Here is a 22,618-nt window from a genome sequence, read left to right as displayed (position 1 = left end):
GGGAAAACAAATGCAATGTTAGCATTCATTTCCAGAGGGCTAGAATACAAGAGTAGGGATGTGATAGCTGAGGCTACAGAAACGTAGAAAACTGATGGTGGAGTCGGCCATTTGGCCCTACAAGCCTGCACCACCATTCAATACAATCACAGCTGATCATGCAATCTCAGGATCCCATTCCCACCCTCTCCCCACACTCCTTGATCCTTTAGCCACAAGCGCCATATCCAACTCCCTCTTGAAATATCTAATGAACTGACCCCAACAGCTTCCTGTGGGAGAGAATTCCACAGGGTTCACGAAATTCTTCGTCATCTCAGTTCTGAACAGCTTACCCCTTATTCTTAGACTGTGACCCCTAGTTCTGGACTTCCCCAACATTGGGAACCTTCTTCTGGACAGACCACACTTGGAATATTCTGCGCCGTTTTGGGCCCATTGCTATGGAAGTATGTGCTGGCGTTGGAGGGGGTTCCGGAGGAGGTTAACAAGAATGATCCTGGGGATGTAGGGTTTGTCATATGTTGAGTGGTTGAGGAGTTTATGTCTGTTGTCAGAGTTTAGAAGGACGAGGATGGGATCTGACTGAAACTTACAGGATACTGAGAAGCAGAAATAGAGTGGACGTGGAGAAGATGTTTCCACTAATAGGAAAGACTTTGAGCTGGGGAAACAGCTTCAGGGTGAAGAGAATGAGCCTTCAGAACTGAGATGAGGAGGAATTTCTTCAGCCAGAAGATGGTGACTCTGTGGAACCAATCACTGCAGAAGGCTGTGGAGGCCAAGACAGAGATTGGTAAGTTCTTGATTGGTAAGGAGATCAAGGGTTATGGGGTGGGGAGGAAGGCAGGAGAATGGCGCTGAGATACATAATAGCCATGATTGAAAGGTGGAGCCAATTTGATGGGCTGAATGGCCTAATTCTGCTCTTATATCTTATGGTGTTTGGGCTTTTGAAGGGGTATTGTTTAAATCACAAATTAGATTACAAATCCTATATTTTCTCTGACAGTTAAAAGTAGACATGTTACAATAGTTATTTTACTGTTACTGATGTGCCTGCCATGAACTGTTTTTGTCCTGTGCAGCAATCAGTGAGACAAATTGGTTACTTTGGAAGTCTTACTGGAATGTTATAAAGTTATACATTTTGAGATGATTTGTGGAACAGTGGGGAGTGATTATTAGCACATGCTTCCCAGTTAAGTCATAACAAAAGCCAAGAGGGGATGGCAGGCAATGATTGGCAGGAAACTGTCAAATGATTCTCAATTCTATGATTCTTCCACACCCAAACTGGAACTAACTAGAGAACAATTATATGCAGCACATCTACACAGCTTTTGGATTGGTCTGCTTCACATTTATAGTGTCAATTGGTTACAGCTTGGGTTAATTTCACGGTAAATTGAGTAAAAATGTACAAATAAGGGGCATTTGTGTTAAAGGAAAATAAAATAGTCTACAGTACAAATAAATCACAAATTAAGAAAAAAATTGCGAATGGGGATTTATTTAATGTTAAATAGGTCTTGAATCTGAAATTCTGGCTGGGGTTTAAAGCTTTTGCTCTAAAGAAGAGGTTGGGTGTCTTTAATGGTGACGAACCCTCCACCCTCACCTCCATCAGATCAAGTGTGAACCAGGAGCCTACGTCCTGATCAATGGCTTTACATCCCTTCAGGTACTATGCCAAGAAGTCTACATGACCCGAGCTGCCAGCCAATTAGTGGGTAGCAGCCACTGAGAGCTGGAGATCCTGAGGCGAGAGCAGGAAAGTGAGTGATTTTTATTGGAGAGCATGAAGTCACGGGATCAAAAGCAAAGGCAGTGGAGTGGCTTTCAGCAGCCACCCTCCTGCCACAAGCTGTGACCCCAATTGCCCCAGGCCTGGCCTGGTTTCCAATTTTTTGCAAGAGGGCAGATATCAGGGCTTATGGTGGGTTGAACTTCTAAGTAACCACTTACGAAGTTTAAATGATACAGTGTTAGGGATGTTGTCCGTGAATCTTCCAACCAGAACCTGGTTGCTAAGAGGGCAAGAAGATAGTGAGTTCCTCACAACTGCAAACTTGGCTGTGCTTTTTGCCCTGTAGCCAACTCACCTACCACTTCTGGACAGGGGGAAACCCCCCACCAATAAATCTGTTTCTCTCCCCGTAAATGCAGCAGGTCCTATTGAGTAACTCCAGTTTTTGTTTTGCTTCAATTTCATGTTTTCAAACTCTGGAACAGCATTGAAAAAAAATTAGTGAATGTAACAGAGAGAGCAGCAGGGAGAGGGACAGTAAGTGTTAGAGAGAGAGCACCTGAAAGAGGGGCAGTGAGTGCTACAGAGAGAGCACCAGGGAGAGGGACAGCAAGCTGAATTTTACCAGCCCCTGAACAACATGAGCAAAGTTGAGTCAATTGGTAAATTTGGCAAAAACAGAGAGATCCCATGCCTGATGTTGAAGAACAGAAGTCTAATATGTCCCTCCAAGGTTTTAACAACAGGACGAGAATCTCAAACATAAGTGGCAAGAAATTGATTTGCATGCATTAATATCTCTTTATAACCCAATCTTGCCCCAATTTACTGCAGTTTACTATTTTACCAGGCACTGTAGAGAAATTAGGTGGCAATAGTTCCCAACATGAAAGGCTGAATGGTGACCTAATCAGTCCAATTTGCTATTTGCTACTCTGGACATTTACATTGACTGGCAGTGTCCAACATCTCAAGGCATGTGCCTTGAGCAGTGATCTCCTGCATCCTTCATCCAAGGAGTTTGACATTGGATATGCATCAGCCTCATCACATCCTCATGGCATATTTATACCTCACTCACAGTTCAGTCGTTGAGTACTGGAGTTTGGAGTGCACTGATATCTTTCAGTGTAATGCAGATGCTAAGCCATTTTGCACAACAGGACAAGCATCCACCTCATGCATTGTGCACAGTTCATCTCAGAGCTCTTAGCTTGCTTTCTTAGCACTCACTCACTTTGCTCTTACTTGAATGTCTACAGCACCTCTGCCTTGCCTCGCCTTACTGTGCAAAGAACAAAGAAAATTACAGCACAGGCCCTTCGGCCCTTTGGCCCTCCAAGCCTACACTGATCGAGATCCTCTGTCTAACCTGCCATCTATTTTCTAAGGGTCTGTATCCCTTTGCTCCCTGCCATCCATGTACCTGTCCAGATACAACTTAAAAGATGCTAACATGTCTGCGTCTACCACCTCCGCTGGCAACGCGTTCCAGGCACGCACTACCCTCTGTGTAAAGAACTTTCCACACATATCTCCCTTAAACTTTCCTCCTCTCACTTTGAACTCATGACCCCCAGTAATTGATTGCCCCACTCTGGGGAAAAAAGCTTCTTGCTATCCACCCTGTCTATACCCCTCATGATTTTGTAGACCTCAATCAGGTCCCCCTTCAATCTCCGTCTTTCTAATGAAAATAATCCTAATCTACTCAACCTCTCTTCATAGCTAGCACCCTCCATACCAGGCAACATCCTGGTGAACCTCCTCTACACCCTCTCTAAAGCGTCCACATCCTTTTGGTAATGTGGCGACCAGAACTGTACACAGTACTCTAAATGTGGCCGAACCAAAGTCTTATACAACTGTAACATGACCTGCCAACTCTTGTACTCAATGCCCCATCCAATGAAGGAAAGCATGCCGTATGCCTTCTTGACCACCCATTGACCTTCGGGGAACAATGGACCTGAACACCCAGATCTCTCTGTTCATCAATTTTCCCTAGGACTTTTCCATTTACTGTATAGTTCGCCCTTGAATTAGATCTTCCAAAATACATCACCTTGCATTTGCCCGGATTGAACTCCATCTGCAATTTATCTGCCCAACCCTCCAGTCTATCTATATTCTACTGTAATCTCTGACAGTCCCCTTCACTATCTGCTACTCCGCCAATCTTAGTGTCATCTGCAAACTTGCTGATCAGACCACCTACACCTTCTTCGAAATCATTTGCATATATCACAAACAACAGTGATCCCAGCACTGATCCCTATGGAACGCCACTAATCACAGGTCTCCAATTTGAGAAACTCCCTTCTACTACTACTCTTTGTTTTCTGTTGCCTAGCCAGTTTTTTATCCATCTAGCTAGCACACCCTGGACCCCATGTGACTTCACTTTCTCCATCAGCCTGCCATGGGGAACCTTATCAAACACCTTACTGAAGTCCACGTATATGACATCTACAGCCTTTCCCTGATCAATCAACTTTGTCACGTCCTCAAAGAATTCTAGTAAGTTGGTAAGACATAACCTTCCCTGCACAAAACCATATTGCCTATCACTGATAAGCCCAGTTTCTTCCAAATGGGAATAGATCCTATCCCTCAGTATCTTCTCCAGTAGCTTCCCAACCACAGAAGTCAAGGTCACCGGTCGATAATTACCTGGATTATCCTTGCCGCCCTTCTTAAACAAGGTGACAACTTTCGCAAGTCTCCAGTCCTCTGGGACCTCACCCGTGTCTAAGGATGCTGCAAAGATATCTGTTAAGGCCCCAGCTATTTCCTCTCTCACTTCTCTCAGTAACCTGGGATAGATCTCATCCGGACCAGGGGACTTGTCCACCTTAAAGTCCTTTAGGATACCCGACACTTCCTCCTTCCTTATGTCAACTTGACCTCGAGTAAGCAAACATTGATCCCTAACCTCAACATCTGTCATGTCCCTCTCCTTGGTGAATACTGATGCAAAGTACTCATTAAGAATGTCATCCATTTTCTCTGACTCAGCGCATAACTTTCCTTCTTTGTCCTTAAGTGGGCCAATCCTTTCTCTCGTTACCCTCTTGCTCTTTATATATTGTAACATTATTCAGAACTTACAACATCACAGTACTTTAGACTAGTCTCACCTTTCAGTACATCCATATAGCCAGACAGATTTTCATGTTTGCCAGCAGTGATCAGTCTAAAAGACGGACAAACACCAATCTACATCAATATCTGTTTGCAAGAAGGTGGTGAATACAGCTGTTGTGGCTAAAGGGATCATGGGATATGGGGGAAGGCAGGATTAGGGTATTGAGCTTGATGATCAATCATGATCTTACTTATTGCTGAGTCGGCACAAGGAGCCAAATGGCCTGTTCCTGCTCCTATCTTCTGTGTTTCTATGTTAATATGACACCTGCACGAAGTGCTTTGCCCTGTTGTGCAAAGCAGAGCAAGCAGCAAACCCACTGAGGGGTGTTTTCATTCAAGTCCAGTGAGACTATCATCAGTCAGGGGTCCTACCATGATCCCTTACAGGAATTGTCTGATCTCAATCCAGGGGTTTGGACATGTTTAGCTGGCTACTTAACACATTTGGGGTGAAAGATTCTAGATCATTGTAGTCTGTGGAGTGGGGCAGCCAGTCCTGTAGGTCCAGTGCAGACAGTCTGGGGAGTAATGGCGTGTCATTGGAGAACTACAGAGAGATCATTCAGGAGTGGAGTCACTCATCAGTCAGAGCTGTCCTTCGAAGTCAGCAAGGGTTGAGTCCCAGGCCTACTCACTGAAAGTCCCAGAGGGTTACAAAGGGTCACTGATGTGGTGGGCAACTGGGGAAGTCAATTGTAGAGTTAGAATGTAACATGCTGGGATACAGAGGGTACAATAATTGAGAAGGGTGATCAACTTAATATATAAGATTGCGAAATAGTAGCACAGTCGAAGACACAACTAATATGTAAGAAGGGGAAGCATCATTGATGGTGAGGCCCTTCAAGGGGCAATTGCATTACTCAGGGTTTGAATAATACGGGTGTACAATGTCTGTGATCATAGAATTCTGCACAGAAATGCACGCAGTGACCAATGATTCAGAGTACAAACTCTGGCCACAAGCAATCTTAACCATGTCACTGATCATTAATGATATCATTTGAAGCAAGCAACTTTAAAAGTATCAACCTCCAGGCCCCAATTCATAAAGACAATCCAAAATTTCACAGACTGTCCAAGGGCACAGAGCTGATTTCCTCCCATCTTGAACAGAAATAGCTTAAGAATATGCTCTTCTATGTAATGCTAACTTTCTTAGGTGAAGTGGGATATTGGGGTGAATGTGAGGAATCACAGAAACTTACAGTAATCCTAACACATTTACATTCTCCTGCTGTTGTTTGCATGTCATGACTTGTTCTGCATACTTTGGATTAATGTCCCCTATGTTAGATCCATACAGAGCCATTGCAATGCCATCCTTGCCAAAGACCTCCATCTCCCACTGTATTGACGAGTGTGTGAACCTATCATTTGCACGTGATATTAATGCTGATGGCTTTTATTATCAAGGACTTGTTTCATTTCTGATGATCCCCACACAGGTTCATTGGAATCATCACCAATAGTTGCAGTCAGAGCAATGGGACAAAGAAATTGAGAAGGAGCAAATGCAGAAACAATGCTAAGAACAGCAGCTGCTGAGTAGCCTCCACATACTGGATTCATAGCTGGAGCTCTGGTCAGGAAGTGGATGAACTACAGGAAGCCCAGGATATATCATCCTCAATGCTATGTCCTGCAGATGAGTGAGGCACAGTGCTGCTGCAGACTGAAAATGTCCCAAGAAGCCATGACAGAACTGTGACATCTGCTGTGGCAGGACTTAGGAACTGAAGGGGTGAATAGCCATTCTATTGCACTAAGCATAAACATGACAGCGACACTAATTCTTTTGTGCAACTGGTTGCTTCCAAGGAGACACTTAGGACCCATGGAACGTAAGGGGTTGAGAGGTGACCTGATAAAATAAGGAGAGTTACTGATAGAGTGGATGATAATTATCTTTTCCCTGACCTGGGAAATTTCAAGACTAGAGTGCACAATTCTAAGGTGAAATGAGACAGATTCAAAAAAGACGTAAGAGGTAAATTCTTTGCATAAAGGTGGTTCGCATGTGGAATAAACGTCCTGTGGTAGATGCGGGTACAATTACAAATTTTAAAAGACATTTGAATGGATATATGAATAGGAAAGGTTTGAAGGGATATGGGCTAGGAGTGGGTAGGTGGGACAAGTTTAGTTTGGGATTATGTTCAGCATGGATGGGTTGAGCCAATGAGTCTGTTCCCATGCTGTATGACTCGATGATTGAAGTTTGCCAAGTTTTGTAAATGGCTGTGGTCTCATGAGAGAAAAATGACTAGTGCTGGCTTAACCTAAGGGTGAGCACACCTCAGGCAAGGGGAGAGATTGAGAAAGAAGAATCCTTTAGAGTAACTTTAGCTGGGAGGAGAACTGAAGCTACTCAATTGGCATTGCCAACTAGCTGTCATTCAACTGAACTAACCAGTTCCAAGGAGTTTTATGTAACCAGAGCAGACAATGGGGGGGGAATGGGATTGAGCTAAAGAGTTTGAGAACAGTAAGGAGGTACTGAGGAGATGAGCAGAAGGAACATAGCCATCAGCATGATAGAGTGGTGCAATGTTGGGCACAATAAGCCAATCAGGACTTAATTGATACCCACTTCCAACTGATAGGAGTTGGGTTAAACGATCATTCATTGACTGTAAATTTGATGTCTTTTGAAAAGTTAGCAGGGAGGTATAGCCCTAAAGATGAGGTGTATCTGTAGCTTTTCATACTTGCAGTTGCAGTTATAATGACAGTCAATGCAACATGTGATGATGTAGAGAGGCAATATATTTATAAGTGAAAGATTCTATTTCTAACAAAATGTCACTTGTGCCATACATGCACTATCAGAAGCCTTTCTTTCTTATTTCTCTCCCACTACATCTGCTCTGAAGGTCTTTTTTTGCTCACTACATTTGACCAGGTGCAAAGCTGGGCATTAACTCTGGTACCAGCAGCGGTGGGTAATTCTGCCACTGGTGCATACTTGATAATCCGCTTGCAGTGCATACATAATGAGGTGAGCAATAGAGAATTCCTGGAGATGATTTGCTGAAGCTTATGGAAAGAAACCCTCCATAAAACTCTCCAATGTTTACATTTAACTGATAGTTGGTAATATTGAACCCAATGCACAAGACAGAACAAACTCCAGGGCGAGACTGACAGAGTGTGCCACAGATCAAACACCCTGGAGGGGAGACATAAGGGAACTGCAGATGCTGGAGAATCCGAGATAACAAAGTGTGGAGCTGGATGAACACAGCAGGCCAAGCAGCATCTTAGGAGCACAAAAGCTGACATTTCGGGCCTAGATCCTTCATCAGAAAAGAGGGATGGGGAGAGGATACTGAAATAAATGGGGAGAGAGGGGGAGGCGGACCGAAGATGAATAGAGGAGAAGATAGGTGGAGAGGAGAGTACTGGGGGGGGGGGCGCAGGTAGGAAGGGGACAGGTCAGTCCGGGGAGGACCAACTGGTCGAGGGGGCGAGATAAGGTTAGTAGATAGGAAATGGAGGTCCGGCAGGTAATAACCTTAATAACATTTTGAGAATGCTTTAAGCACCACCCATCTAATGTTATCAAGGTGGGTAAGGTTAGTTTTTCCCAGAAACATTAGACAAGCAGTCTAATACTAGAGAAATTAGTTCTTTGAGAAGGTGACCAACAGGTAGATGAGAGTAAACCGGTTGATGTGGTGTATATGGATTTCAGCAAGGCATTCGATAAGGTTCCCCACAATAGGCTATTGTACAAAATGCGCAGGAATGGAATTGTGGGAGATATAGCAGTTTGGATTGGAAATTGGCTTGCTGAAAGAAGGCAGAGGGTGGTAGTTGATGGGAAATGTTCATCCTGGAGACCAGTTACTAGTGGTGTACCGCAAGGGTCGGTGTTAGGTCCACTGCTGTTTGTCATTTTTATAAATGACCTGGATGAGGGTGTAGAAGGATGGGTTAGTAAATTTGCAGATGACACTAAGGTCGGTGGAGTTGTGGATAGTGACAAAGGATGCTGTAGGTTGCAGACAGACATAGATAAGCTGCAGAGCTGGGCTGAGAGGTGGCAAATGGAGTTTAATGCAGGCAAGTGTGAGGTGATGCACTTTGGTAGGAGTAACCAGAAGGCAAAGTACAGGGCTAATGGTAAGATTCTTGGTAGTGTAGATGAGCAGAGAGATCTCAGTGTCCATGTACACAGATCCTTGAAAGTTGCCACCCAGGTTGACAGGACTGTTAAGAAGGCATACAGTGTTTTAGCTTTTATTAATAGAGGGATCGAGTTCCGGAACCAAGAGGTTATGATGAAGCTGTACAAAACTCTGGTGCGGCCGCTCTTGGAGTATTGTGTACAGTTCTGGTCACCGCATTATAAGAAGGATGTGGAAGCTTTGGAAAGGGTGCGGAGGAGATTTACTCGGATGTTGCCTGGTATGGAGGGAAGGTCTTACGAGGAAAGGCTGAGGGACTTGAGGCTGTTTTCGTTAGAGAGAAGAAGGTTAAGAGGTGACTTAATTGAAACATATAAAATAATCAGAGGGTTAGATAGGGTGGATAGGGAGAGCCTTTTTCCTAGGATGGTGACGGCAAGCACGAGGGGGCATGGCTTTAAATTGAGGGGTGAAAGATATAGGACAGATGTCAGAGGTAGTTTCTTTACTCAGAGAGTAGTAAGGGAATGGAACACTTTGCCTGCAACGGTAGTAGGTTCGCCAACTTTAGGTACATTTAAGGCGTCATTGGATAAGCATATGGACGTACATGGAATAGTGTAGGTTAGATGGGCTTGAGATCGGTATGACAGGTCGGCACAACATCGAGGGCCGAAGGGCCTGTACTGTGCTGTAATGTTCTATGTTCTATGAAATTTACAACAGAGGACTGTTGGTGATTTCCAGTTGTGTATCATTAATATGCACTTCAAAAACATCTGTAATGTCACAAAATGGCAAATAACATGCAGATAAATTAATTACTTACTGACACAGAATACATTTAAAGTCAGTTTTGGTGTAGTTATTCACTGCACTAATTGAAGGTTTTGTTTATGTAATAAATCTACTGCTTGTTTCAGTTCATTACATTTTTTAAAAAATGACATGGTCCTGTGCATGAAAACCCTCACTGACTGCATGAAAGTTGCTCTCAGATTCAAATAAATATTCCATCAGATCTTCCTCAATATCCTTTAGATTTCCATTGATCAATGTCTTTTTAAGATATCAAATATCCATAGTGAAAAAATTGTCACATTGCTAATGAAATTTAGCATTAATCCTAATTAGACTGGTTTGGTTAGGAAAGTATACTTCAACAAAATAAACAAATGTGAATACTGTACCTGATGTCCCTTTCTCTCCCTTTTCCCCTGGTCTGCCATCTCTTCCATCTCTGCCTGGGAGACCTATGCGTCCATGAGGTCCTGGGGTTCCACTTGCTCCAGGTGGCCCTGGTGGGCCAGGCAGGCCAGGGACACTACATATTAACTTGGAAAAATTACTGGTGTACCTTCGCTCTCCCTTGAGTTTGCTCAGAAGAGCTTGGCCAGATACACAGTACACCAAAGCTGCCAGGTAAAGTAAGGCAAACATCTTGAGATCTATTTAAAAAAATACACAATGCTTTAATACAATTTGACAATTATACATTTGCACGTGAATTATTCAGGCACACATGCATGCACGTAATGTGAAGAAGTTTTCACTGCTGCCTACTGAAGGCAATGTTGAAGCATTTGATCCATTTATTAAGTAATTACAAAGCAACGGTGGCTCACTGCTTAACACTGCTGCCCTACAGTGCCAGGGACTTGGGTTTGATTGCAGCATTGAGTGGCTATCTGCTGGATGCTTTGGGTTTCCTCACACAGTCCAAAGATGTACAGATTAGGTGGATTGGCCATGCTAAATTGCCCAGTAGTGTCCAGGGTTGTGGTGAGATAGGATATGGATCTGGGTGAGATACTCTTTGGAGAGTTGGTGCAGACTCAATGGGCTGAATGGCCCCTTTCTACAGTGCACAGATTCTATGATTCATTAGCATTCTGAAGAGAAAAGTTGAGCTACATTTTTTTAAGAAGGTTCTGATTGGCTGAGTTTAGCCTTTAATTTTAATTAGGTTAAAAACACAGTTTTAATAAAAATTAGTCTCCAAATTTCTGATCCCAAAATTTTACCAGAAGATGAGGAAATTCACAGCACCAGTCTGTGACCTTTCATGTCTGCCCCATGGATTGACGTTTGCAGATGGAATGATGGGAAACTGTCAGTATTTGCTGTTGTCATTACATTAAAATTGACAGAAACTTCAGAAGTCTGCACATGTAAGAATACAATCATTTGGAAATCTAGGAGATACTTTCAGTAATTTCTCCAGAAGTTGTCTTGCTGAGGTTTCTGGAGACTGAAATATCTAAGCAAACAATAACTTCTAAAATGTTCCACTTTTGTGCTGTTAGTCTTGCTACAAAAATCCGATTGAGAATTCGCTTGTCAAATAAGAAGTAACTGAGTCTTAACTTCAAGTTTACCAATTTCAAAGATACCTTGAATAACATCCAGGTGCTCTGGTTTCCTCCCACTGTCTAAAAATGTGTAGGTTGGGTGGAAAGGCTTAACTAAATTGCCCATGGTGTCCAGGGATGTGCTATCTAGGTGGATTAGCCATGGAGAACACAGGGTTATCGGGGATGGGTGTGGGTGTGGGTCTGGGTCTGGGTCTAGGTGTGATGGTCCTCAGATGGTCGGTGTGGACTTAGATCGATATTATGGTCTCTTTACCCTGCATGCATTTGGTGTGCACTTCCTACTCACATGTTAACATCCTTACAAAATTTGGATCCACTGTAACTCATATCAGAGGTGTGCACATGTTTCATAGGCTTCGTTTTGAAGCCAAGACTGGTTGTGTTAAAAACACTGGCTGCAAAGAGTCGATTTTTCAGTCCATTGTCTTTATGTGTTATATTTGCTCCTCATGCTCAATTGATATTTTGTGCATAATGTTTCTAATTAACATAAACCTCTGAACTTCTGATTGATTCCAGATGTGGTCAAATGTGGCCTATAATTACTTACAGATTTTATAAAAGAAGATTGACATGAAGAATTAATTTATCACATCTGCCATTCCCTGGTCAATCAGGATATATTCATTGATTTGAACTCTTTCTCCTGAAGCACAACCTTGAAACCAGATCCCATTATGAAGCAAGTTTTAGCAGAATCTTCCAAACCCTGTTGTTGGAAGTTTGGAAACTTGGTCCAAGGCACATCAATTCTGCTCTCATTTCCAGATTTTCCCAGGAGCAGACTCCCTCCCTGTTCTCATCTGTGATAGGTATTTGATCAGGTTATACATAATGGGCAATTAGAATGTAATTACACACAGCAATCATATAGGAAATGCACTGGCCCCACTCCATGATAGAAATTCAACAATACTCTGGTGAAGATCCCAAGACGGAAGGTCAAAAGGAGTGCAGTGGCTGCTAGCCTTGCAGTTATCATGAAGCCCCACAGCTAAAATCAGCACAGCCATGCTCCAAGGAACTCTTGCAGAGGAACTTACTGATATCCACAACAGCTTTGGGCTGGAATATAAGCCTGTGGCTCTGAAGGGGTTAATGTTCATATTATATTGATATCATTCATTTTATTAACGGTTGGAGGTAAGGAGCTCTACTCTCAGCTTTTGAAGAGAATAGATGAACGTCCAGCCCTCACAGGTCCTAGTAATGAAGCCATTCCAAATGTAGTTTTACCTGTTGTTATCATGCAATATAATTCTTATCTAAGTGGGTGTCTCATCTGTTGACACTCTACAGCACTGCATCCACTAATCATGAGATAGGACTAAGACAAAGCAAAGACAAATGAAGATTGGTGGCTGCAAACTACCTCAAACAGCCCACTACCAGAGACTGATAGAGGAGGCAAACACCAGAAAGTAACAACAGAGATCATTTAGGAAAATGCCACATGGGCTTTCATCCTTTAGGGGCCTTGACAATGTCTCCACTTTCCATGTGCCTGAGGAGTGACTACCTCTCCGGTAAGTTTGGCTTCTGGCCTGTCCCTTTTGGCCTTCTACATCCATAGCCCACGATTCTCTGAGAGAGAACGGCACATCCCGGCATGTACAAAAGGGATTAGGTCCTCGAAACAATCCTGACGGTTGAAATTTTTTAAGATGGAGGATATTTCATCAAATGGTTTAAAATCTTTTAGCAACAGCTGCACTACATGGCTTAGTCTGGGCAGTCTGTGAAATAAACCTGTCCAAATTGTGTTTGGAATGTGCCTTAGGGTAGAGTGTAGGGATTGATGGGGTTGGGGGGAATGGTGCAAAGCTTATCCGACACATCATAAATGTAAACATTTTAGTTTTAATGCTTTGCAAACTTGGAAATTCCTCCCCACTCTCAACCATTTAAAATGAATTAATGGGAGAGTACTGCATTCACAGGCTACTGCAGTTACTGGTATCCACTGATCACACGGTATCAGTACAGCAGTAAACAATTCCAGCAGCAACAGTGTGTATCGTAATCCTCTTAATGCAAAAGGAAATAAGCAATCCCATCAAAAGGATTAAAATAGAGAATTGGTCCAGAGATCCCCCCAGAATGAACTGAAAATTACATGAGACTGGTCAAATCTCTGCAAGTATTTTAACTCTGCACTGCCATTAAGCACTTCCGCCTACTGAAGTATGCATTGATTATTCTGGAGCTAATGGGGATTGATTTTCTGATCATCAATTATGCCCAATATCAGACACATTTCAGTGGTTCAAGTCACTCGCTGCTGACATCAGCAAGTTAAACATTTAACAGTCATAGGTTAGCGAACAGTTGAAAGGAAATGGATGATGAACTGTGAAGACAAGTTACAAAGATATATATTAACAATGCAACTATAATAGCTGAAATGTTGGCTTTGTGAAAACTATTGGAGAAAAGCAATATGTCCAGTATGTTCTGGATTGTTTACTAAATCAATTTGCTATCTTTCAAATAAAACAAGATCATTTGATCTTATTCTGGACAATGGACAAGTTATGTCAGAAATCTAAAAATAAGGATCCATGCAGGATGTGATTAGGTTCATCATAGGGTTAGAAACTAAACAAAGAAAGATGTTAATTGCAAAGGTACTTGATTGGAAAATTCAAAAAATCATGGCAGGATAAAAAAGGAAGGCTGTCTGGATCAAATGGAAAGAAATATCAAGAAATGATTGTTATCGTGGTTACCATGAATGAGACTAGTTTCTAATTCCAGATTTGTTAATTAAACTTTCAATTCCACCAGCAATCTTTACTGGTTCCATGGTCATCAGCAAATTCTTAATCCCAGATTTCTTTTATTGAATTCAAATTCCACCATCTTCTGTGGCTGGATTGAAGATGGGTGGCATCCCCAGACATTAGCTGAGTTTCTGAATAAATAATCTAACGATAATACCACTAGGCCATTGCCTCTCTATTAAGCAGAAGTCAGACCTCAGATGTTAGCCGGCTGCCTCTAGCTCTGCCAAAGCCAATGGATATTTTCCTGTAATTTCCATTTATCATTGCTGCCTTGAAAAGCTGCAAGATGGGTGTTAAAGAAGAGAATAGGCAGCTGGAAAGAGCCGTTGATTTTCAGACTGCTTTGTGTAAGAGGTTGGGGGCTTGCTGTTTGGGTTAACAATACGTGTGGCATCTGGTTGTACTGCTATATTCTAAGGAAATCATTCTGGGTTGGGAAAACCTGGTTTACACATTTACAAAGTGTGCCCTAACCACACCAAAATCCTCCCTGTGTTGCTACCCCAACTGTTGATCCCTCTCAGCTTCCTCCTCTAAAGGGGCAAAGCATTCAGTATCTTCTTTCTCTTAGAGTTACATCCCTTATTGTAGCTCAGTAGTGCACATAATACATTAGACCACTGTTACCCTGAATACCATGGCTGGTGCAAACTGAAGCATGGCACCCCAGATTTGTGCGGACTCCTAATTGCATGTTGGGAAGAGTATTTCCTTGCTCTATTACAGTTTGGATCGTCCGCAGTCTTCCTATGGTACCTTTCATTTGTCTCAGCAAATATTAGCGTCATCTGCTACATTTCAAAGAGTAGCTCTTGTCTCCAACAAACGAGCCATTAATTCCAGGGTTTGAAAATTGCAGAAAAGTTGTCTGGCACAGAAAAAAATCAAAGTGGGATCTCCCAGGGTATCTTGCACAGACAATAATGTTGATCTTTTTGTCATTGCGGATGAGCTGACCATTAATGGAATGGAAGACAACAAAATGTGAGGCTGGATGAACACAGCAGGCCAAGCAGCATCTCAGGAGCACAAAAGCTGACGTTTCGTGCCTAGACCCTTCATCAGAGAGGGGGATGGGGTGAGGGTTCTGGAATAAATAGGGAGAGCGGGGGAGGCGGACCGAAGATGGAGAGAAAAGAAGATAGGTGGAGAGTACAAGAGAGTTGCAATGGGAGAGAGATTCCCTGAGGTTGGTCCGGAGGGAGGAGGGTAACTTCTAGTTACCCTCCTCCCTCCGGACCAACCTCAGGGAATCTCTCTCCCATTGCAACTCTCTTGTACTCTCCACCTATCTTCTTTTCTCTCCATCTTCGGTCCGCTTCCCCCTCTCTCCCTATTTATTCCAGAACCCTCACCCCATCCCCCTCTCTGATGAAGGGTCTAGGCACGAAACGTCAGCTTTTGTGCTCCTGAGATGCTGCTTGGCTTGCTGTGTTCATCCAGCCTCACATTTTGTTGTCTTGGATTCTCCAGAATCTGCAGTTCCCATTATCTCTGATACTATTTTAACCTCACTGCGAAGCCTCTTCCAGGGATGCCTAACTGAAGAAGTTACCCTCCTCCCTCCGGACCAACCTCAGGGAATCTCTCTCCCATTGCAACTCTCTTGTACTCTCCACCTATCTTCTTTTCTCTCCATCTTCGGTCCGCCTCCCCCTCTCTCCCTATTTATTCCAGAACCCTCACCCCATCCCCGTCTCTGATGAAGGGTCTAGGCCCAAAACGTCAGCTTTTGTGCTCCTGAGATGCTGCTTGGCCTGCTGTGTTCATCCAGCCTCACATTTTGTTGTCTTGGATTCTCCAGCATCTGCAGTTCCCATTATCATTAATGGAATGGAAGCTGTTTTGGACGATGAATTCTCCAAGGTGATCGGGAGTGCCTGGATTGCCACAAGGGGGATTAATGGGGTTATATTTTTATCAAGCTTTTTGAAACCTTTAAATGTATGTTATCTGTAAAGAGCTAATTCTATTTTATTATCATTTCTTTTCTGTAATACACTTTTGTTTTATTGTTGAAACAAAATCTGCAACATTGACAGCTTATATCTCAGTGAGACCATCTCATTGAAACCAAAAAAATAGATAAAATATGATCTACCAGGCCTGATTTCAGTCTCGGAACTGACCTGTCCTGTAATAACATCAGCTGGGATCATAACATAAGACATGCCTGTTTAAAAGCCTAGTTTTACTTTACAATTTCAGGCCCAGTTAATGATTCCCATAATGTAATTTGAATTTGCCTAACGGTGCTAAACAGACATTTGCTGGTTTAGCACTCAAGTACTTCACAGTATGTAGCCAATTGTTTTTATCTTTTCATAGCACACTAATGTCACTGGCTAGGCCCATTCCTAATTGCCCACTGATCTGAATGGCTTGCTAAGGCCATTTTTAGTGTCAGCCACATTGTTGAGTGTCTGAAGTCACACATAGGCCAGACCAGGTAAAATTGTTAAGTTTCCTTACCTGAAGAGGAATTAATGTGTGAACCTGATGGGTTTTAAGATAATTGACCGTGGTGACATGGTCTTCATTCAGCTGGATTTTCCTACCTTTCAGTTCCACTTTAATGTGGGATTTTCAGTCTGGGTGACTGAATTTTCACGTTCTAACTTAGATCCTTAACAATCCTCTGGGCAGTTATTCCTGGTTTGAACTTCCACTCCCTTACCAGGATGACTTGCACCTCAAAGTTGCAACTCATGGCTCTAACTTGGCCACTTCAGAGGCTGTTTAACACCTGAAACATCTGGGGAAATCGGACCATTTTTGGCTAAACAGGACCAGTGGAATCTATAACATATGATTTTAGGGACACAGTCCGTTCATGGCCTGAACTGTTAAAGGAATTTTAAGTGCAAAGATATCTGTTGTTTATTTTTATCTAACTTACAGCATTGTTCTGTTTTGGGGAGCAGCCATGTACATCTATTTTTAAAACTTGTAAGGACTATGGTTTTCATTTTGCAGTTTAAAAAAAACAGTGGACTGAAATGAGAAAGCGGTGCAGTAAAAAGAAGATTTGAAAAGGTGGCTGCAGTTTTGAAAGTAAGTAACCTGATAACCATAGCAAATGACATAAACTTTGTTTTATAAGTAAAAACTGAAGAAAATTGCAGGCAATTTGGAACTGAGAAGGAGTACAGGTTCAGCTAATAAAATGTGAGGCTGGATGGACACAGCAGGCCAAGCAGCATTTCAGGAGCACAAAAGCTGACGTTTCAGGCCTAGACCCTTCATCAACTCTCTGATGAAGGGTCTAGGCCCGAAACGTCAGCTTTTGTGCTCCTGAGATGCTGCTTGGCCTGCTGTGTTCATCCAGCCTCACATTTTATTATCTTGGATTCTCCAGCATCTGCAGTTCCCACTATCTCTGGTACAGGTTCAGCTTTTGTTCGCTGGTCTATGGGCTCAAAAATAGTTTTGAGTGCAATTTTGCATGATATCAACTATGTGATTGTTTCTCAGGTAATTGAATAACTTACTAGGAATAAGTTACACTGAGAAGGATATTCGGTTCTTTGCCAGCTAAGGAACAGTCTATTTATTCCCAGTAATTAAAACTCACTGTAAACTTGAAAAAAAAGTTTATCTTCCCTGCAACAGTTGTTGTGAATTGACTTTTAACTGATAAGTTGGAGATGTTTCATGAGTGAATCAACCAGCTTCTGTCTCTTATCAACCAGGTTAGAATGTGGAGAAAAATGCTTGAAGCAATGTGCTGGCCAGCAGAAGGATCATCTCAACAACAAAAGCTGAGAACAAAGGCCACTGAATTGTCTTTCCAGTTTTGCCCTTCTGCCCATTACATATTTTATCCGGACAGTTTGTCTGCCTGAGTGTATAAACAGCAGCTTGTAAGTGGATTAGAGCTTTAATTAGCAGTGTTATACATTGACAATATATAATTATTTAACTGTAACTAGAACCTAAGCAATTATAATGAATAATAATTCTTTTCCAGTACAGAAACATGATCCATGCTTTATATCAACCAAGGTGTCAATGTAAGGCAAATTGGGGAACTTTGTACACTTTATAAATTTTTAACTTTTGTGACACCCATGGTGAATAGTGGGGCTGAATTTCCCACTACGCCATGAATTGTAACAAACTATAAAAAACATTCAAATACAATTTTACTTGGGTGTCGAGAACAGATCAGCATAAAATTTTCTCACGCATGATGTTTGCTTTCCTGGTTCTATTTCACTGTAAGTTCCAGGAAAATCAGCCTGATTGTGCTTCACAGTCAATTTCAGAGCCCCTCCTCCGCTTTTGCTTTTGTGTCAGATTTAACTCAATGGAAGTATCCCTATACAATTGTGACTACAGTTCATAAGCATTTCATTGATGGAGTGCTTTAGAATATCCTGAAGTTATGAAAAATGTTTCTTACTTGGCTGAATGATGGTTTGCAATGCAAAGTGATCCTAATAGTGGGGGTTCAATTTCTGCATTGGCTTAGGTTACCATGAAGAACTCTCCTTCTCAATCTCTTCTCTTGCCTGAGATATGTTGACCCCCAGGTTAAACCACCACCAGTTGTCCCTCTCTCACTCTAATGAGAGAGCAGCCCTGTGGCTCAATAAGACAATGGCAACTTCAAGTTTATCTTATACCTTTAGCTAGAAGTCTAACTAATACATTTGAATTTGGTCTACATTGTCAGGCGCCAGGGATATGCTTTCTTCATCCGAAAGCATTTTTTTTTGTATTTTTAAGATAGTAAGAACTGCCAATGCTGAAGTCAGAGATAACACAACCTGGAGCTGGAGGAACGCAGCAGGGTCCTGCCTGAAACGTCAACTTTCCTACTCCTCTGATGCTACTTGGTCTGCTGTGTTCCTCCAGCTCTGCACTGCATTATCTTTGCATTTCTACACTTTACACATGACAAACTTCACCTCTCATTTAGAGACTTCTCCATTCGACTTTTTTTTTCAGTTGTTTCAAACTCTACCGCCGAAAACCACGTTTGTACAAATTAAGGGCTCAGTCCCTCTTGGATTGGAATTTAATCGGTAAACTAAAATAACTAACGTAGGATTGGATCAAAATATTATAAGACCAGAAGACCATAAGACATAGGAGTGGAAGTAAAGCTATTCGGCCCATCAAGTCCACTCCGCCATTTAAATCATGGCTGATGGGCATTTCAACACCACTTCCCTGCACTCTCCCCATAGCCCTTGATTCCTTTTGAGATCAAGAATTTGTCGATCTCTGTCTTGAAGGCATCCAACATCCTGGCCTCCACTGCACTCTGCGGCAATGAATTTCACAAGCCCACCACTCTCTAGCTGAAGAAATGTCGTCTCATTTCAGTTTTAAATTTACCCCCTCTAATTTTAAGGCTGTGCCCATGGGTCCTAGTCTACCCGCCTAATGGAAACAACTTCCCAGCGTCCACCGTTTCTAAGCCATACATTATCTTGTAAGTTTCTATTAGATCTCCCCTCAACCTCCTAAACTCTAATGAGTACAATCCCAGAATCCTTAGCCGTTCATCGCATGTTAAACCTACCATTCCAGGGATCATCCGTGTGAATCTCCGCTGGACACACTCCAGGGCTAGTATGCCCTTCCTGAGGTGTGGGGCCCAAAAATATCACAGACATATTTTTGGCAAAACCATCCACTCTTAAATGATATATTCCGACATGCACGTCTTATGGAATATCAGCTAACCTTTTCAGTGTTGTCCAATATTTTCTCCAACTGACAGAGTAATTAAGAAAGTACTTATGTGTCTGGTAAATATTTCAGCCCACAAAGAAAAATCATTTTACTGGAAGCACTAACAGTAGTCATATTTTGCTTCCCTTCACTTTTAAAATGGATTAGATGCTGCTTTAGAAAGCGAAGTGCCACAAACAATAATTTAGATTGTTTCCTTTTGGCACCAATTAACTTGGCAAGGCAATATTTTTCTCCTGCAATGAGCATCAAGCATTTTCAGACATCTTGTGCCCAGATCCATGGAATTTATAGACTAGAACTGAAGTTTAATATGATCTGGAAACAGCAACAGATAAGCAGACACTAACACAGAAACAATCTCCCCCAGAGATAGGAATATATAACATTTTAATGCCATAATTCTGTTTTTCCTTCTGAATGAGCTTTTAATCTAGATTCCATCCTTAAGCATAACTTGACAGTTACAGACCATATCTGGCAAACTGAATTATTGTGCAACTTATGTAAGTTCAGAAGAGTTTAAAAAATATTTATCAGTCCATGCAAGTAAATCTGTTCCTCTTCAGGCAATGGACTTGATTAAAATGCTCAGAATAAAACAACAGCATTAACAAAGCAGAGATTACGTTCTAGACTCCATTTCTTTTCCTTTCATTGTTTTATTAAATGAACTCCTCACACTGAACTTCCCCTCAGTACAGAATCCGAGGATCCCTACAGTGTAGAAGCAGGCCACTTGGTCCATCAAGTCCACACTGACCTTCCAAAAAGCATCCCTCCTAGACCCACACCCCTATCTTATCCCTGTATCCCCACATATCCTATGGCTAATCCACAAATCTCTGACACTATAGGCAATTTAGCATGGCCAATCCACCTAACCTGCACATCTTTGGACTGCGGAAGAAAATCCAAGCAGACATGTGGAGAATGTGCAATCTCCACACAGACACCCGAAAGTGGAATCAAGCCTGGGTCCCTAGCGCTGTGAGGCAACGGTGCTAGCCACTGTGCCACCCTAATATCAAGCAACTTTAAATTACCTTTACCAATGCTAGTACAAATTTGCATGTGGGGGGAAGGATGATGAGGAAAGGGAAATTAAGGACAGAAGATGAAAGAAGTGATGCTACAGGACTTGGTTGAGGGGAAGAGGGATGAAATATTGGTGGAGAATTGTAAGCCCTGGGGCCTAGGAGGGAGAATCAAAGATCAAAATCAGAGTAGGTGCATGGGTTAACAAAGTGTGGAGCTGGATGAACGTAGCAGGCCAAGCAGCATCTCAGGAGCACAAAAGCTGACGTTTCGGGCCTAGACCCTTCATCAGACTGATAAAGGGTCTAGGCCCGAAACGTCAGCTTTTGTGCTCCTGAGATGCTGCTTGGCCTGCTGTGTTCATCCAGCTCCACACTTTGTTATCTTGGATTCTCCAGCATCTGCAGTTCCCATTATCATAGGTGCATGGGTTGATGTGTGGTATCAAGTTGGGAGGGGGCACCTACGGTTTATGAGGTCTTGGGATTAAAAACTAAGAGAATCTAACTAGAATAAAGGCACATAGACAGCACAGCTCCCAGATTAAAAACAGCTTCTTCACATTCTGTATAAATACTGAAAGAACTGCAGATGCTGTAAATCAGGAACAAAAACAGAAGTTGCTGGAAAAGCTCAGCAGGTCTGGCAGCATCTGTGAAAGAAAAAACATAATTAACATTTCAGGTCCAGTGACCGTTTCTCTGTTCCTCTTTAGTCACCGGACCTGAAACATCAACTGTGTTTTGTCCTTCACAGATGCTGCCAGATCTGCTGAGCTTTTCCAGCAGCTTCTGTTTTTGTTCTTCATATTCTGCTTCTGCTTGTAGACTCTCTATGCTTATATGATTCTCCATGAAAAATAGAGACAACACTGTCCTATCTGAGCAATAGGTATGAAATAATTCAGTGTATTTATACTTTTCAAAACATTGACACACTTTATGCCACCTCTTGAGCTGGAATTGTCAGGTATGGTCTCATTTGCTTTGTTCTTCATCTCGGATGTTGTTGCGTCGGATTGAGCAAAAATCCCCATATTCTGAGATATTTAGATCAAAATCCTGGGCTTTTCAAACAACTTTAAAAGTTTTTAAAATAAAAAGGCAGCTGGGGCATGCTCTGTGAAAATTACACTGACACAGAGAGAGTACAAACTCCCGATGCTGGAGTCTGAGATAAAGAGGCGTGGAGCTGGAGGAACACAGCAGGCCATGCAGCATCAGAGGAGCAGGAAAGCTGATGTTTCGGGTCAGGACCCTTCCTCAGAAATGGGGGGGGGCACCCCATTCCAAGCTGCTTGGAACAATTGCTCACCCCACGAATCCAATTCACACTTTCACTCTAAAGCGAACAATCAACCAGGCCTAAACCCCACCCATCCCAGACTGAATAGAGCCTTTGCAGATACTGGACATTCAACTTCAATCAATATTTGTGCACAGAGATATTGGACATTCCGTTTAATCAAAATACATTCACCCCTACTCTTAACCATCAGGAAGCCAGCTGCCTCACATAGAACACCAATAACACAATGACAAGTGCAGATTTGGCATGAAGATAAGAGGCTCACAATTAGTACAATGGCAGGACCTGATCTCACCAGGGGTGATTTTCCCCGAGAACTATCTGCGCAGCTATCCCCGGAAGAGCGATCCCGATGGCAATCCTGAAACCTAC

General features: G+C 42.5%; 1 protein-coding gene across 4 annotated transcripts in view; it reads right to left on the bottom strand.

The window, feature by feature from the left end:
* The window catches only part of LOC125464139 (complement C1q tumor necrosis factor-related protein 7), a 53,846-nt gene that overhangs the window by 12,778 nt on the left and 18,450 nt on the right, over window positions 1-22,618 (bottom strand). For all 4 annotated transcript variants that reach the window (XM_048556477.2, XM_048556390.2, XM_048556305.2 and 1 more), the window contains one exon: window positions 10,224-10,481. In XM_048556477.2, the coding sequence (XP_048412434.1) occupies window positions 10,224-10,473 (250 nt within the window). In that variant the 5' untranslated portion in view covers window positions 10,474-10,481. The remainder of the gene's footprint in view (window positions 1-10,223; window positions 10,482-22,618) is intronic.

The sequence above is a fragment of the Stegostoma tigrinum genome, chromosome 1 (assembly GCF_030684315.1).
Source record: "Stegostoma tigrinum isolate sSteTig4 chromosome 1, sSteTig4.hap1, whole genome shotgun sequence".
NCBI classification, from domain to species: domain Eukaryota; kingdom Metazoa; phylum Chordata; class Chondrichthyes; order Orectolobiformes; family Stegostomatidae; genus Stegostoma; species Stegostoma tigrinum.
Note: the sequence above shows the minus strand (reverse complement) of the source record. Positions and strands in the feature narration are given on the sequence as shown.